This window comes from Eublepharis macularius, chromosome 12 (assembly GCF_028583425.1).
Source record: "Eublepharis macularius isolate TG4126 chromosome 12, MPM_Emac_v1.0, whole genome shotgun sequence".
In the NCBI taxonomy this organism is placed as follows: domain Eukaryota; kingdom Metazoa; phylum Chordata; class Lepidosauria; order Squamata; family Eublepharidae; genus Eublepharis; species Eublepharis macularius.
The window spans coordinates 27,466,594-27,483,389 of NC_072801.1; the positions used below are offsets into that span (position 1 = coordinate 27,466,594).

Below are 16,796 nucleotides of genomic sequence, written 5' to 3' on the forward strand. Positions count from 1 at the left end.
TTTCTTTTTGCCTATCCTGAATCTGTTTCCCATCAGCTTCATTAGATGCCCTCAAGTTCTAGTATGTTAGGAGGAGAAAAAGTCCTCTGTCCAATCTCTCTATTCCATGCAAAATTGTATAAACCTCTATCATCCCCCCACCCTTAGTAGCCTCTTTTATAAATTTGAACTCAGCCACTAGCAGAGGATTTGTGATGTTTTGATGGCTTGTGGGAACCTATGGCACAGCCCCACAAAGATATGCAAATTCACACACTACGGAGTACACAGGCTGGGTCGGAGATCCCCACCCTGCGTCAGACACAAGTGACGGGTTCTTCTCTATTCCCACACATGCAGCACTGAATTAGGATCAGGACCATAGCACAAGTGAAGAAAGGGCTTCACACTTTCTTTTCTCTGCACCATTTCCTGACTGGCAACAGGTCTGAGGAGGGCGCTATTTGGGGAAACCCATGTGTTTCCTAGGATAGATGTGGGTTTCTTCAATAGATCAAAATAATTGGGGAAATGGAGCGGAGGAAGAAGGCTGAAGCCCCCATCCGCAAGCGCTGTGGTCCTGATCCAAAGCAGATGCTACATGTAAGGGAACTGGTGGGCTGTACAAGTCTGGGACCAAGATCCAAAAGCACTGGCAGTGCTGCTTGAACCCGGCCACCACCGGTACAGGAGAAGTAAATGAAAAACCCTTGACCTGCTGGAGCTGCTACTGGCCGGGGGGGGGGGGCGGGGGGGCGGGGTCACTGGATTCAGCTTGATCCTAGATGTCTCCGTTTTTAATGCTCCAATCCAGCCCTGTGCACAATAAACCTAGTAAGCAAGCATAATTGGTTACTCCCAAGATAGGTTGCTTTAGAAAAACAGCTTTGTCTTACCGCAAGTGGCTGACATACTGCCAGGTCTCTTGGGCTGACGGCCCTCCAGCACTTAACGGAATTACAAAGCAAGCCTTTGGCTGCCTCTGGAACAACCTCCACTTGGCTCGATTAGTAGCAGACTTCATCAGCAGTACAATTCTCCCGGTCCCTTTTGGGAGTGCCATCGGTTGCCTTTTTCAAGGCCATCACTTGCCTGGGTCAAGGCCATCACTTGCCTTGGTCATGGGAACAGGTTTGGCCTGAGGCAAGCCAGCCCCTCCCAAGGGACGCAGAGTGGGGTCATGATGTAATTTGTAACAGAAGCAACAGCAAGAGAGTAAGTGAATGTTAAGGCTTTGCCTCTGAACTGGGGGATCAGAAGGGATTACCTGAATGGCTGATGTTATCCGAAATTCATTATACCCTCACAGTTGACATTCCCCTGTTGCTCTAAGCTGCGGTTTGCCACCAGAAAGATTTGCTGTTCCCAATGGTGGAACTAAGCTCCACGTTAAAGGGAATGCAAATTACAATGGTTAAAAAACAGTAGTTCTAAGCCTGCTATTGGTTTTAGATAAAATAAATTTTAAAAAAAACTTTAGATGATTAGGAAACTCGCACGATATCTCCTAAATAAATCACCTCTTTGAATTTCTTCATCTCTGTCTTAGCTTATTGCCTCTTCATCAGTGTTTCTCTTCATTCTTTACTCCCCTCTCCTCACAAAAAAACTTGGCACCCCCTACCTCCTCTATCCACAAACAACAGATTCAAATTGCTGTCCTATGTTCTGACATGGATCACAAAAACCAGGAACCTGTGAGCAGTTCTTGAAATTGGAAAAAAGGTAGCGGGCACCCCCCAAAGTGGCTTTCATGGAGTGCTGGAGGGAATCACAAAAATATTTGGATACTTCAAGCCAAGCATCCTCCTATGATGGAGGCAGCCGTTTTTGAACGGAAGTTCCATGCAGACCAACAGGCCATTCCTGCTGGGCTGTTCTGAACCACCTTCTGCTCCAATAAGATGGAGGGAATTAGGGATCTCTTTTCCCCAGTGGGAGTGTGGGATCCTCTGCTTTCACTCTCCACCCCCTGGTATCACTTATCTGGCTGGGGTGGGGGGGCAGGAGATAGGTGTAGGAACAGGCCTCCCAGGCACGCTCCTGGGGTGGCACAATGACATCACTTCCTGGGACATCATCACAGTGGGCTGGTTTGGGTGGACAGGGGGCTTTGCAGTGGGCTGATTTCGGCCCAAATTGGGCTCATTTGGGGCCCAAATTGGCCCACTGCAAAGTGCGTGCATCATTGCATAGGTGAATGCTTTGCGCGCATGAGGAGCATGATGGGAACACTGTAAGGGTAAGCATCGGGTCCCCCCCTCCCGCTGGGAGGGTAAGGCGACCTGGTAACGGTAGAGGGAAGACGGGTTGGCTCTTTGCTTTGGGGAAGAAGGAAACAGATCAGCAGGCGCGATGGTGCCCATAGGCCCCACAATGGGGATCATGGACACAAACTCATAAACTAGTAGCCATAAGGAAGTTTGCAGAGTGTTTGGGCCAGTCACTATCTCTAGGCCAAACTTACCTCACAGAGTTGTTCTGAGGTTAAAATGGAGGAGAGAAGAGCAACGTTTACAAGCTGCGTTGGGTCCCCAAATGGCAGAAAAGCAGGGTCAAATATTAAAATAAATAATTTTTTCACATCTCCTTCCCAGTACAGCCAACATGCTCAGAGCTCAAAATTAGCAAGGTATAAAGGGTTTGGGGAATGGAGACCAGTTCCCGATTTAGAGAGTGTGTCTGTTCTCTCCACTCACAATCCCTGCAATTTTTAACTGCAATTGTCTGAGCTCAAGATCCCTGCTGGGAGACTGCAGCGCTGCTTCTGGAAGATTGCAAGAGGGTCTATCCTCTTAATCAGAGCGAGGGAGGAAAGAGGAGGGTGTGTGTGTCATCCCTTAGAAGAACTGAAAAGGAATATAACAACCCAGGCAGGAATTAATGAGGGATGAAACAAACACATTTCTAGAAAACAAAAATGCCAAAATGGCAACAACAAAGCAACTGCACTCCTCTGCTAACAACAGAGAAAAGCATTTGTTTCAAGAAAGAACGACAAATATTCAAGCAGGTCTTTCAGACATGGCGTGAAAGCTTAAGGTTCCGAGTCACATTCCTGGATCAAAGCACTTAGGGTCCTCCTAAAGCAGCAGGGTTCAGACAACCCAGTTCCCTGACCTCGCGTCCTTTCTTAAGGGCCTTGGATTAGGAAGGAAGGAAGCATCCAGGTAAGGATCCCATTCCCCTGGCAAGGGTGGGGATCCCCTGCTTTCACCCGCCCACTGGCACCACTCACCTGGCCGGCAGGGGAAAAGCATGGGAAGAGGTCTGCCAGGTGTGCTCACGACAACGTCACTCTCAGGAGTGACATCATTACACCGCCCTGAGCGTGATCCTGTGCTTCGCAGCAGGTGATTTGGGCCCCAAATGGGCCAAATTGGACCCGTTTGAAGCCCAAATCGGCCCACTGTGAAGTACCTGTGTACTTCTGTGCCCATGCGATGATGTCACTGGAAATGATGTCACTGGAAATGATGTCATTATTGCGCAGCCATGGGACCATGAAGGCAGAAAGAAGGCAGTGTAAGAGCCAGGTCTCCCCTCTCCCACTGAGAGGGTAAGGGGACCTGGCAACTCTTCATCTGGGTTTTCTGCCTTCTTCCCTGGGTTTGCCTGAAGCTAAGCTCACTCTCTGGGCACATTATCCCCAGCCAGGCCTCTTTCTTGGCCTTTTTCATGACAGAAATCTCATACTGGCTTAATTCTCTCTCCATCTTTGTGCCTTCTGGATCCTCCCTCTTTCCTCCCTTCTCTCCATCTTGGCATTGCCTTCCAAATGTTGCCAACACTCAATTCTGCTTTATATTCTTGTCCTTTAACCCAGGGCTGTCTCCAGAGTGACCCCTCATTATGTAGCATCTGGCCCACTGCCACCCCTCTTTGGCTACCTCCAGTGTGGGCTCAATCACCCATGGAGGATGGGGGGGGGGATTCAGCCCACAGGGCAGGAACTTAGAGCCAAGCTACAAGTGATGCCTTACACAGGTTGGACACTTGTCAGCCTCAAGTTTTGATGGGAAATGTAGGCATCCTGGTTTTACAGCTTGGCTCTCCATTACATCTGCAAGACCAGGATGCCTACATTTCCCACCAAAACTTGAGGGAAGCTGACAAGTGTCCAACCTGTGTCACGCGTCACTTGTAGCTTGGCTCTTAGACAGCCACAGCCACAATCCTTGCCAAATGAGTAAGTGTGGTGGTGACTACAGGAGAAGGCCAAGTCACAGGGAATTAAAGCAATCTTCATATTGTTTGGATCACTGATGTAACTTGACCTCACTAGGCAATGCCATGTGGCCTGCTCCAGCCAATTGAAGATGGCTGACTTGCTGGATGGGATATTTTCCCTGTGGTGTGAGTTGAAATTACTTTTTAGATAATCATGAAATCAAGCCACAGGAAACAAAAAATAAGGCTGGGGGAGAGGGGCTCCAGTTCTTCCCCCAAAGAAGCGCCTGCCTTCTGGAGGAATTCTCTGTGCAGTTGTTTTGAAGAACAATTTTCCAACACAGACAGTGCCTCTGACCATAAAGACATTTTTCTTTCTTTTTCCCCAAGATATGTCTCAGGCAAATTTACTGTGGTCTGCATCAGAGAGATAACAGAATCAGCTGCAGAAACAGAGAAGCAAGGAACCATGGGGAAAACTTCGAGTGGCTTCCCGTGAGATTTCAGTTTGAATCTTCTGTGGTTTCTCAGCGCCGGGGAGAAAGGGCACTCTGCGGACTGGCAGTGGTAATTAAAAGGTTTCCTCCCGCAAGAAGGCATCCCCTTGTGGTGTTGGCTTTCCACTTGAAGGGAGGCCAACAAATATTTGTTCAGTGCCCAGAGAATGGCATGACACCCCAAAACTGCTTCTGAACTCTGGAGACAGGACAGGGACCCCAGATTGAGTGTGTGTGTGTGGGGGGGGGACAAGTAGGGAAACTGTTTGCACAAAACAGTCCCCCAGTTGCCTTGGAGTGTTGCCTGGCGGAAGATCTTTTATGACGCTGGGATGCAGTGACTTACAGGGTGAGTTGCGTGGGCTCTGCTTTAGTCACAATCTTTACTGCCAGGCCCAGCTCCCAGCAAACGTGCGCCCTGCTATTTCTCCCCTTCATAGTCATCTGTGATCTCACTGGCCAGTGAGGACGTGGCAGATTCAGAGTCACGTAAGGGAAGCTGATGAAGATGTGATTCAGGGCAAAGAAAAAGGAATTATTCACACAACAAACAGAACTCACGGCTACTAGGTGTGATGAGGCCCCTTATTCAGCTGGCTTCAAAAAGCATTTAAACACATTCATGAACTGGCCCCCTCAGTGGTTATTGTCCAGGATAGCTCAAAGAAACCTTCTAAGGCAGTATACTTCTGAATGCTACACGTCAGAGGGAGCCAACATCAAGGGTAGGTTTTGACCTCTGTGCCACTGCTGGAGGAGGGGGGGTTCCTTTGGTAGCACCTCGTTGGCCATTGTGGGAAACAGGATGTGGGACTAGATGGATCTTTGGGTCTGATCTGATGGGGCTCTACTTCGGTGGTTGTATGTTCTGCATCCTGGAGATATTACAAATAAGCAAGACCAGGGAATTAAAGGACCTTTCCCAAAATGCGAGAGAACAGGCAAAGCCATTTCTGGTGAATACCTGATGATTTCTTTACAATTATACTGGAGCTCTCAACAGAAGAGGATGAAAAGCAGTAAGAGAGCTGAAGCATTAGCATATCAGCCAAAGATCACTCTGCTCAGAGCAGGCGCTGCCAGGAAATGAATTCAACTTGTTGCCTTATCTCTCATATTGGATTGAGGAGAAAAACAGCTGGACCCACTCATGTGGGGGGCTTAAGGCCCACTTGAGCTCCCTGCAGAGCAGGCCAGCCTAGTTTGGCTCTGCCTCGGAGCCGATGCTCCATAGAACATTTCTGGCAAAGTGGAGGCTCGTTGGCAGTGGTCTCGGAGTCGGGAACAATGGTGTTCTAGAGGAAGGTCATGGCAGCTGCTTGGCACCTGGTTTTAGCATGGGATCAGAGTGTTTATGGACCCATTTGAACAGCAGTAAACAGTACCAGATCCAAAAATGGACCTCACTCCAGTTGCTTGTGGAAACAGCTCAAGCTGAAGATGCATAGGGAGCCAAACAGAAACCAGCCACTGGATATCTGACCAAAATCCCACCTGAATTTCCCCGAATTAATGGCCAAATTAATCCTAATCCAGTTGTACCTGATTCATGGGTAACAAGGAATGCCAAAACACTAAAAAAAAAAAGGCCCACTCTTAAATATCACAATGGGGCAATGGAAAAAAAGGAAGGAGAAGACTTACTTGGCACCCTGTTAATGGCTCGTAAAGGCCTGAGTACCCGGACGGTACGGATGGCGGATAAGCTGACATTGTGGCCGTCCAAAGAATATTCCATCATGCTGAGGAAAGAGACAGAAAGAGAGAGACCCAGAGATGAGAATGAAGATTCCACCCTAACTGATCTTTTGGGGCGGGGTGGAAAAACAAGTGGGTTAAGATGTACTAAGAACTCTAATATATTAAAAAAAACATATGATTGAATTAAAATTTGCCACGTTGAGCCAAGCTTTTCTATTTCCAGATTTAGGTGTTCATTATATTCCAAAGGCTGCTCATAGTTACTTGTAAAACTATCAACTACTTAAAAAAAAACCCTTTTCAAAAGTAGGAGCCAGTATTTTCACTCTGAAAGGCAAGAGAGCTGAGTGCCCCTATGAGAGGAACGATCCAGTCTTTGGCACTGTAGGTCTGGCCTTTCCCTACCCCACTTGCTTTTAGGCAGAGCTTTGCATTTTAAAGCTAGAAATCAAGGGAGGATCTCTTCCTCTAGCAGCCACTGCCTTAGTGAAAGGAAACAGAGGAGGCAGCAGCCGTAAACAGTAACAGCCAGGTTCCACACCACAAAAAAAGACAAAGTCCCCGTAATACAGATTAACACAAAAATAACAATTGACAAATAGAATATACAGCAGTAAATACTGACTTATTTAAATCCAGGGCTTTTTTTCTGGGAAAAGAGGTGGTGGAACTCAGTAGGTTGCCCTTGGAGAAAATGGTCACATGGCTGGTGGCCCCGCCCCCCTGATCTCCAGACAGAGGGGAGTTTAGATTGCCCTCCACGCCGCTCAGCGGTGCGGAGGGCCATCTAAACTCCCCTCTGTCTGGCGATCAGGGGGTGGGGCCACCAGCCATGTGACCATTTTCAAGAGGTTCCGGAACTCCGTTCCCCCACGTTCCCCCTGAAAAAAAGCCCCGTTTAAATCGACCCTGAGTTCAGGCAATAAATATATAATTACACAAATTAGCAGGTTCCACACCACAGCAGCACACTGCAAGGAGGAGAAGCCTACTTCACACCCTCTGGAGCAAATCAAGAAGAGCCAGGCCAAAGTTTAATGTAGTAGGGTGCTTCATCCCCAGAATGTTGAAGATAGTTTAACATGATTTGTTCTAAAAAGGGGGCCTGCCAGCTTTCATAATAATAACTAACATGCCAGGATGGTTTTACTATATTAGCCAAATCAGGCTGGAAACAAGAGAGAGAGAGAGAGAGAGAGAGAGAGAGAGAGAGAGTGCAGTGTACTTGAAACCAGCTTGTCCATCCCCAGATTGATTTGTAGGGTCCAGATCCCTGAGCAGCCTGTATAAACGGCAAGTGAAGCTGCAAAGGAAGATTATGTAAAAAAAAACCCCAATGCACATTCAAAACAGACAAGCAATTCACTGAAAAGGAAAAGAAATAGGTTAGAAAAAGCTGAATGTATACTCTTTTAAAAAGTGGAAGCAGCAGTGTTATTTTATTAAGGTGTAACATACTTCCATACAAGCACCATATATGTGAGACAGCTCTGAAGATAGTCATTCAAAACAGAATAAATAAAAGCAATATTTTCCGTTCCATTTTTTCATAGTATATCACAGCCTTTCTCATGCCATAACCTTCTTCACTCTCATTGATTCCGCATAGTTTATTTTTTTTTCCTTTTTAATGAACGAGTGTACCTTTTTTCTCTAAATGTGCCTTGTAAAAAGTGGCTGGCAAAGCAAGTAGGTACAGTTTATAGAAGGAAGCAGGAGAGAGGCTTCCCATCCCATTGCAGGAGTCAATGCAGCCGGATGACTCAGTTTCAACCAGCTGGCAATAATTTTGAAGGACCCGGGACTGAGCTAGGTGCAGCACTGATCTGGAAACAGGTGGCGTGCCCCCCTGCACCCCATTTCAGAAGTGAAAACTGGGGCAGACTTTTCAGATCCCAATTGTTGTGCTAAAGATAATGGCTTCAGCTGCCCCACGGCCCGCAAACCCATGGCTGACAGCTTTACATGCTTCAGTGTTCATGTGTTCTGCTTCCATGGCAGAGTGGGCATTTCAACCTGGATGTCTCTCACTCTAACCACTATACCACACTGGTTCCTATTTATGATCATAGCAAAAATATATTTGCTATGAATGTCAACTTTAGGGGGAAGAAAATCATGGGGATGTATACCAAAATGTGTGCTCTGGATGAAATGCAAACCCCATGACAGATGCCAAAGCCCTTCACCAACGGGCTCTTCAGCAATGATATAATAAACATTGGGGTTAATCCTGCCCTGTCTACATTCAGCTTTCAGCCGTTTTGAAACCATCAAACCTCGATTCCTTAAAGAGCTGCTGTCCTACAGAACATCAGGTTGATCTGATCCCTGGGTCTGCACAGCCAGGAAATTCATACAGCAAACACCAATTTCTACCTGCCACTTACAGCGAATGGCCCGGAGCCACGTGCCAGGTACATTTGCTGAGCCGACTTTCCAGGAATAATGCAAACACATTGTCTAGAGTCAAAGCATGGATATTGCAGAATCCTTAAGAGCTGGCTGGCTGCCGGCCCAATATTTCTGGTAGTGAAGTTGCGAGTACCATAAATGGATACCGTTATTTGCATTTTTAATGGACATAAAACAGGAGCCAACACACAAAGCTTTGAGGAAGCGTACATAACCTGGGTGGGAGGTTTCTGTCTTGTGGACACAGCATTTTTTTATCATAAGGCAGAGATGATGCCTCTGGAAGTAACTGGCTCTGATGTCACTGAGGGACAGAGGTAGATAGGAGGACCTAGAGAAGGTGGGGTAAGGGCACTTGAACAGCCACCAGTGATATAGTGGTTACAGCGTTGGACTAGGACTAGGTTCTACTCTCAACTTTGCCTTGGAAGCTTGCTGGGTGGCCATGGGCCATTAGCTATTTCTCTACCTAACCTACCTCACAGGCTTGTTGTTACGAGAATAAAGTGAATGAGAGGAGAACAATGTGAGAAGCTGCTTTAGGTCCCCAAGAGAGAGAAAAGAAGGATATGCATTTTTTAAAAAAAGAGGAGGAAGGGAAGCAAGAGAAAGGACTAGGGAAGAGAGGTGCATCTTGTGCAGTATTCTGGTTCGTAAAGTGGTGACCATGTCCATCTGGAAGGCATACAAGCAAGACACAGGAATGCCTCAAAGCAACAGGCATTCAGAGGTACACTGTTTCTGAACTTGGACGTTCCAGCATAGTTAATAGCCATTGACAGACCTATCCACGGCTTCCCAGAGGAATCTGGTTAGTTGCTGTGATCTCCAATGTGATATTAGCTTCTGGGGTTCTTGAATACAATTTCACATAACAGAGAACTCTTTTTCGAATCACAAAATACGGTTATGACATGAAACGAGGCTGGACTTGGGGTTGGTCGTTTATTCTGTGTGCATGTGCATGTCTGTATGTGCTTTTACGATGTCAGGTTATTAAAAACAAAGGAAGTTATCAAAAAGAAAAGTTTCTCATATGGGCACTTAGCAAGATACTCTGTGGAGGTGCTGGGCAAAGAGAAGCAGAAACCAATTCAGCTCTGATTGCAGGCTCACGTTTGGATCTCTGTTTGCATCAATGTTGCCTTAGTTACCGCATCCTTAACATGATACCGCACAGCCATTAGCTTAATTAATTTGCTTCAGGACGTAGGCAGGATTAAACAGGTCCCACACTTCCTTATCCCAGGCCCTAAAATAGCTCCATTATCAGAGGCCTGGACTGGATTTTTAAATGCGATTCTGGCAGGCAAGGGGAATTTGCTTGTTCCTGTACGTATTAAACTACCTGTTGAAAGTGCAATGCATAGGTGTACAATTCGAGTATGCCAGTGCAACATCTGCCTGGGCTATGCACCTTGGACATGTTAAAGGGTGTGCTCAGTTCAAGGTATTAGTTATTACATACAAAGTTATTCATGGCTTTGGTCTGGCATACCAATGGGACCGCCTTCCTCCCTATGTTCCTCCACGGCAGCTTTGCTCATCTGAACAGGGTCTCCTGCAGATGCCAGGCTGCACACAGGTGAAGTCAGCAGCAGCCCGTACACGGGCTTTCTCTGTGGTGGCCCCTATACTGTGGAATGACCTGCCTGAGAAAGTCAGAAGAGCCCCCACTCTCCTGGCTTTCCGTAAACAATGCAAAGCCTAACTATTCAAAAAGGCTTTTTACTCAAATGGGAGGGCTGTATTGCAGGGATGGGGTCTCAGATGCTTCACTAACGAGTTGGGGATCATAGACTTTATCACTATTTTGCCTTCTATATTATCTGCTGCTTTAAATATGTACTCCTATGTACAACCAGCGCTCCATGTTCTCTAATGTTTAGTCCTAGAATTGATTATGTTTTGCTCCAGTATTTTTTCTACTCTGTCTTGGATCCTTGCTAATCCTATGTCTTTTAAACTTGTATCTGTTTACCTTATGGTATTGTATTGATTGTATTGATTGTATTAACCTCATACTGTGTAATCTGCCTTGAGTCTCAGTGAGAAAGGTGGACTATAAATGATGTAAATAAATAAATAATAATAAAGTTCAGCACAAAGCAGTCAAGGGCCCTGTTTCAGTGAGATGCAAGCCATCTGGAACCTGCACGGAGAAGGTCTTGCTGTCCAGCATCCAAAACCTAGGGGTATGGAAAGAGTTCAACTTTGACACAAAAACTACCCTTTGGATTTCAAAACTGTCAAAAGCATGTTCAGATGGAGGCAGCGTAGCGCCAAAGCCTTGTTGCTGGAGGTGAGAACTACAGGAGGAGAAGACAGGATGTTGGACCAGATGAACCTTTTGTCTGATCCGGAAGGGCTCCTCTTCTGGTGTTCTTATCTTATCCGTTGTTTTTTAAGTCCTTCGTTTTGCATAACCGAAAGGCAGCTTCTGGAAATCAAAGGATGCACTTGGAAAAGTCTTCCAAATGGGCTTCCAAATGTCAGAAAAGCAGGCAGGATCCAAGCCACTGTTTTGTACTCTACAACTACAAGAATCACACATAAATTAGGTAGGTTTGTGGCTTTGGAAAGTGTGTGAGGCTCCATATAATGGGCTGGATCCTACCAGCTTTTCTGCTAGGGGATCATGGGACCTGCACGGACTAGGCTGGAGATCATGGGACCTGCATGGAGAAAAGCCATGTGGGATGGGGACAGTAGAAATGAACAAAATTCAGCGCGAGTAAATGATAAGGCTCACTCCAGCCCTAAGTCTTGTAACAACTACAGAATATGAGCAAACCAGCAACGTAGCTAGAACTACCTCTGAAGGGTCATCACCTCTGTTCTTGATCACTGGGTCACAAAGGAAGTGATCCCTTTTCCCTAAGGGGCACCCCAGCTGCCTACCAATAAAGGGGTCAGAAGCTGGTGGTCCCTAGCTAGTATCAGCTCTCGGGTGACCCACTGGCAGCATTCCATTTTATCTTTAAAAGGTATCTTTTCTTTTCAGGCAAAATCATGGAGAACCTTCTAAGGTGCTGCATTCATACACCACTGGTTATTGCACAATCATGTGCAACTGCAATCTTTTATAACTGGATTAGCCCACGTAGACAGGTCCAATCCTCTTGCAAATGACTGCTACGGCACAACATTTGTGCAGAATCCAACAATGTGTGGGTGCAGCCTTAGATAGCTTTATAAGAATTTTATCAGGCACATTCTTTTCCTGCTCCCGGAAGGAATTATTGAACGAAATAAGGAAGGATAGTGAGCCTGCTAAGCTTCCAGCCACAGAGCTATATAAATTGCAATCTCTTTAGCGCACACGACTGATGTTGAGAACTTTGTCTACTGACCCAGCAATTACGATGAAGAAATCCAGGCGGTTCCAAGTGTCCCCCAGGTAGCACTTCTGTCCAAAGATCCCCAGTGCAATCATCTTGATGACCATCTCCACGGCAAAGAAGGCGAAGATGAAATGGTCAAATGCCTGAGTGACAAAAGCCGTTAGTTAGTTCCTTTGAGCACTTCAGCTGCACACATCACTAAAGAAAGGTACTTCTCGTGTCCAGAGAACAAATGAGCCCTCTTCGCATCTGCTAAGGGTGGACCTGAGAAGCACAGACACCTCCTTGGAGGAGACAACACCACTGCTAGAGCAAAAACACTATTTTGCACAAATTCACAATTTGACAATGTTTCAGACGCTTTGATTCTGTTAGATCCAGAGGAGTTCGCCGTGTTAGTCTGTAGTAGCAAAATCAAAAAGAGTCCAGTAGCACCTTTAAGACTAACCAACTTTATTGTAACATAAGCTTTCAAGAATCTGTCACAAAGGCTTGGGCCAGATAAAAGAACCTCTGTAAGCAGAATGGATCTGCAGGAGCCAACATTGGGGCTGGAGAAATCAAAAAGCGTATTCTTTAAAATAAAACAAATAAAAAAGCATATTCTGTTATTTGGGGGGGAAAAGATGAATAAATAATCCAGACACCGTTACAAATATATCAATGTGAGAGCAGACATTGCGGCAAGAGAAAAATAATCATTGAGGAAAACAATCCCATTAACTTGAGTTAAACAAATAAAATCAGTATGTTTTTACTGCCAAGGGAAACTCTGAACTGAGAAACAATTTATGTAATTCTGAGAGAACAATGTTAGGGGTGAGCTGAAACCACTTACCTTGTTTTAGGTTTGTTTCCATGAGGCTTTCTTCAAAAAGCACCTTGCATTTCTGGAGATCCTTTGCAAACACACTTAAATCATGCAGTTTTGTTTCCCAGGGTACCCTTTTCCTTGTCCTTTGCCAATAGAATCACAGGACATATTTCCTTACACTGTGACTGGCTACTGTGGTTCTTGTTGATCAGTAGGGGCCGTGGCTCGGTGGCAGACTGTTCGCTTGGTATGCAGAAGGTTCTTTAACTGGCAGCGCTGGTTGAAGGGATCTGATAAGGTGTGATCTGAAAGACCTTGACCAGATACCCTGGACAGCTGCTGCCAGTTAGGGGAGACAAGAGGGACCTTGATAGACTAGACTCTGACTCAGTAGAAGGTAGCATCATGTACTCACATGTGTATGCATGGGGTGGACTGAGCTGAGCCAAGCAGACCCAACAACATCACATGGGTTCAGGGCCGGCGCCAGGGTTTCTGGCGCCTGAGGCCGGGGGCAGCTTCAGGCCTGCTCCTGCCTCCCCCCCCGTGCGCACCCGTACTGCGGGGCGGCGGGCAGCTAGGTGGGAGGGCTGCCTGCTCAGACTGCCCCATGCTGCCACTGCTGGCGTGCACTCCCAGCCAGGCACGGCGGGTGGCTGGGGAGGCGTGCGTGCATCCTCCCAGCCCTCCTGCCCCGTTGCTCCATGCGCCACCCAGGATGCCTGCCATGCCTGGCCCTCGGCTGCTGCTCCCGGCCGGGGGCACGTGCTGGTGGCAGTGGCAGCGTGGGAGGGCTGGGAGGCTGCAGTAGCTGCGGGCCAGGCGGTGGCTTCCCATCCCTCCTGCTCAGCCGCCTGCATGCTGCTGCTGCCAGCTCCGCAGTGTGCGCCCTCGCCCCTGGCACCCCTTCCGGCTGCACACCTTAGCTTACTCCTGGTCGCAATTAGCCAGTCAGGGGAGTGGCACATGGGCAGGAAGAGCTACTCTGCTGTGATGCCATGTCTGAAGGGATGACACCACAATTAGCCATAAATAAAATCACATGGGCAGCCATAGCCAACAAGATTCAATGATACAGGCAAAAGAACAAGGTCTGTGAGGTTAAGGTGGAGGAGGAAGATGGCCCCAATAAGCAGGCCAAACAGTAGCACTCTGCACTGCTTTACACAAAGCAAATGTTTGGCAAAGTGACTATATTTTGGCAAACTAGCCTGTGGCTTGCTGCCGTTGCCTTTAGATCCCACAGATTTCTGGCCAGCCCGAGATGTGGCTTGTTATTAGCTTTTTTTTTAATCTACATTAGACTTTTTTGCCATTGTAAGCCACTTTGGTTCCTCCTGGGGAGAAAAGCTGGAAATAAATAATATCTAAATATTTTTTTTTGCCAGTTTACCTCCCCACTGTAAATATCTGGCTCTCTAGGAGTTACTTGCTCATGCTCACAAGGGTGCAATATTTCAGGAATTGCTTCTAGAGGCGAACAACTCCCATTCGGCTGATGGAAGTGTCTTCTGTTAGTGGAGATTTACCATGCAGGATCAAAGTCATTGTGTAATAAAACTGCCAGGGTAGAAACAGAAGGTTTCTTAAGATATACGTTAACTGACTTTTAAAAAAGAGTCTGCGTAATTGTCTGATAAAAGAAAAGCTCCTCTGCCGAAAGTGGCTTGGAGACAATTAAGTGAGCATCCAGAGGAAGCCAAGATCCATATCGGGGCCTGCTCACTCTGACGCCGCTGGGATGTTCTGCTCAATGCAGAGAGACTTGTCAAGGTCTTACCCCACCTCCCCAGTCAGTGAAGTGATTGTCTGGGTTTGGGAGCGATTGGAGTTAGTGGCTAAACCCTGGTCCACAAGCTCTAGGATATCATTAACTGTGCAGGATAAGGTAGGGGGGAGGAGCGCAGGGCTGGGAAGTGCTCCCTGGCGGTTGGTTATCTGCCTCTTGTGTTAGAGAAGAGATGGGGTGGGGGGCGGCTTCCATTGACTGCACTGATGCAGAAACTGAATTACAAACTGTCTCCAGGGAGGAACCACAATCACCAACTTGGTTTGCAGCAGTCTCTGGACAGGAATCAGGGACTACTGCTGAGGCAGGATGGGGTCATGGAAGTGGGAGGAAGAGCCCTGGGCTAAGGTGGTATTTTTGGTTACTATGATCCAGGGAAAGGAACTAACTCCACTTGGCAGAGGGCACATCTGCACTAAACTGATACCAGATTCACTTTAGTGCCATTTCTACCTGCAAACAATCTTTGGCGAGCATTCTCAGAATCCCCTGACCCACACGACAGGGCTTCAACTCCCGAACTGCCCTGGGAGTTTAATGGCTATAGATATGCCCTCAAGAGACCCAAAACAGGGCAACAGAAGCAGGAACCTGCCACAACAGTAATGACAACTGGCATCATCATGACACTATCTCCTTGAATCTTAATCTGCCTATGCCATCAGAAGGGGCCAAGTTCAAGCGTGCACGTGATGACCATTATATAGTTAGGGTAGGAAAATGATATCAAGGGAACAGCACGTGACATCTCACTGGCTCAACATACAGAGTCCCATTAGGCTGTGGCTTGGAGTCTTGTAGTGAGCAACAGAGGGTTGTGACCTGGCAGACTAAGATCTGGGCTTCATGCTTAGGCATCTGCGCTAACACTATGGATGCCCCGCTACGGGACATGCACTGCCCTTATAACCTACTAGCCAGTTGCACCTGCTTGTGGTTTGGCCAAGAATGAATCAGTAATGTGAAAGTTAGTGCTGCACCCTTTGTAATCAAATCTTTCATCTACATCCTATAAATACTGGACTGCAAATTTTGGTGAACTTGCTGGAGGTGTTATCCAAAGAGGGACTAATAAATTGCATTTCCTCTAAAGCCAGTCTGGAGTTTGACCCACAATGCAACAGTTCTCTTGCCAAGGCAGGGCCATGTGCTCAGCTTGGCCTTCTGAGGGAATCTCCCCAAATCGGCGACTTCCGTGCCGAAAACAACATGAACCCCATGAAAATTCAGTTGCAGAGCCCATTGGTGTCTAAAGACCCACTGAAGGGAATGCTAACCCACGCTCTGGTCCTGAATCCAACCAAGAACCAAGAGGGAGCAGCAAGATCATGTTCTGGGCCACACTCATCATCCAAGCGGGAGAACACAGTTCCCTGAAGTGACATAAATCATGAAGGCCAGCTCTGGACACAGGCACACAAATCCTGAGCAAATAGTAAATGGACAATAAAACTTGTGGTTGTTTTGTGGAATTAAAAGCAAAGTGGTCGCTCTCTTACCTCCAAGATGGTGCACCTCTCTGACTTGCATGTGCTGTTGTCCTGACACGGTTGGAACATCCCGAGGGTGACACAGTTTAGCAAGATGACCAGCATGCTGACGTGCTCAAACCAGGTGGGAACAAAGAGTTAAGGAAGGTCATTGCAACTCAGGTATTCAACCGCAGTTTGGGGCAAAGGAAGAGAAGAAGCATGGTTGGTGGGGGGAGAGGTCTGCATACCACACAGCTCCTTCTTCCTCCTGTTTTAAAAATGACAATGCCACTAGTATCTACTGTACAGAAAAGATATGCCAGGATCCAACACTCCTACAATAAGCAGTCCCGGGTTGAGGGGGCGTCTGCTGAGATAAATTGGTAATTAATTTCTATCCCACCCCCATAGTCCAAACTGGGGCTAAAAGACTAATGCAAATGAGGCAACTATAAGGCAGGAGCTTAAATTTTTGCAATTTTTTCCCATGAACAGCCAACACAAACCCTGAACATCACCACATTGAGACCTGCCTCCAAGTGCTAGCACAATAAAGGTCTTTGTTTGGTGTAGTGGTTATGACTGAGCGCGGGACTCTAATCTGGAGAGCCGAGT

At 47.0% G+C, this 16,796-nt stretch overlaps 1 protein-coding gene across 1 annotated transcript in view; it reads right to left on the bottom strand.

Moving 5' to 3' along the window:
• The window catches only part of CACNA1H (calcium voltage-gated channel subunit alpha1 H), a 143,735-nt gene extending 127,431 nt beyond the window's left edge, over nucleotides 1-16,304 (bottom strand). The window contains exons 1-3 of the mRNA XM_054993682.1: nucleotides 16,209-16,304; nucleotides 12,116-12,249; nucleotides 6,291-6,388 (exon numbers count right to left, since the gene is read on the bottom strand). Coding sequence (XP_054849657.1) covers nucleotides 6,291-6,388; nucleotides 12,116-12,249; nucleotides 16,209-16,304 — 328 coding nt within the window. The remainder of the gene's footprint in view (nucleotides 1-6,290; nucleotides 6,389-12,115; nucleotides 12,250-16,208) is intronic.
• Between the last annotated feature and the right edge of the window lie 492 nt (nucleotides 16,305-16,796).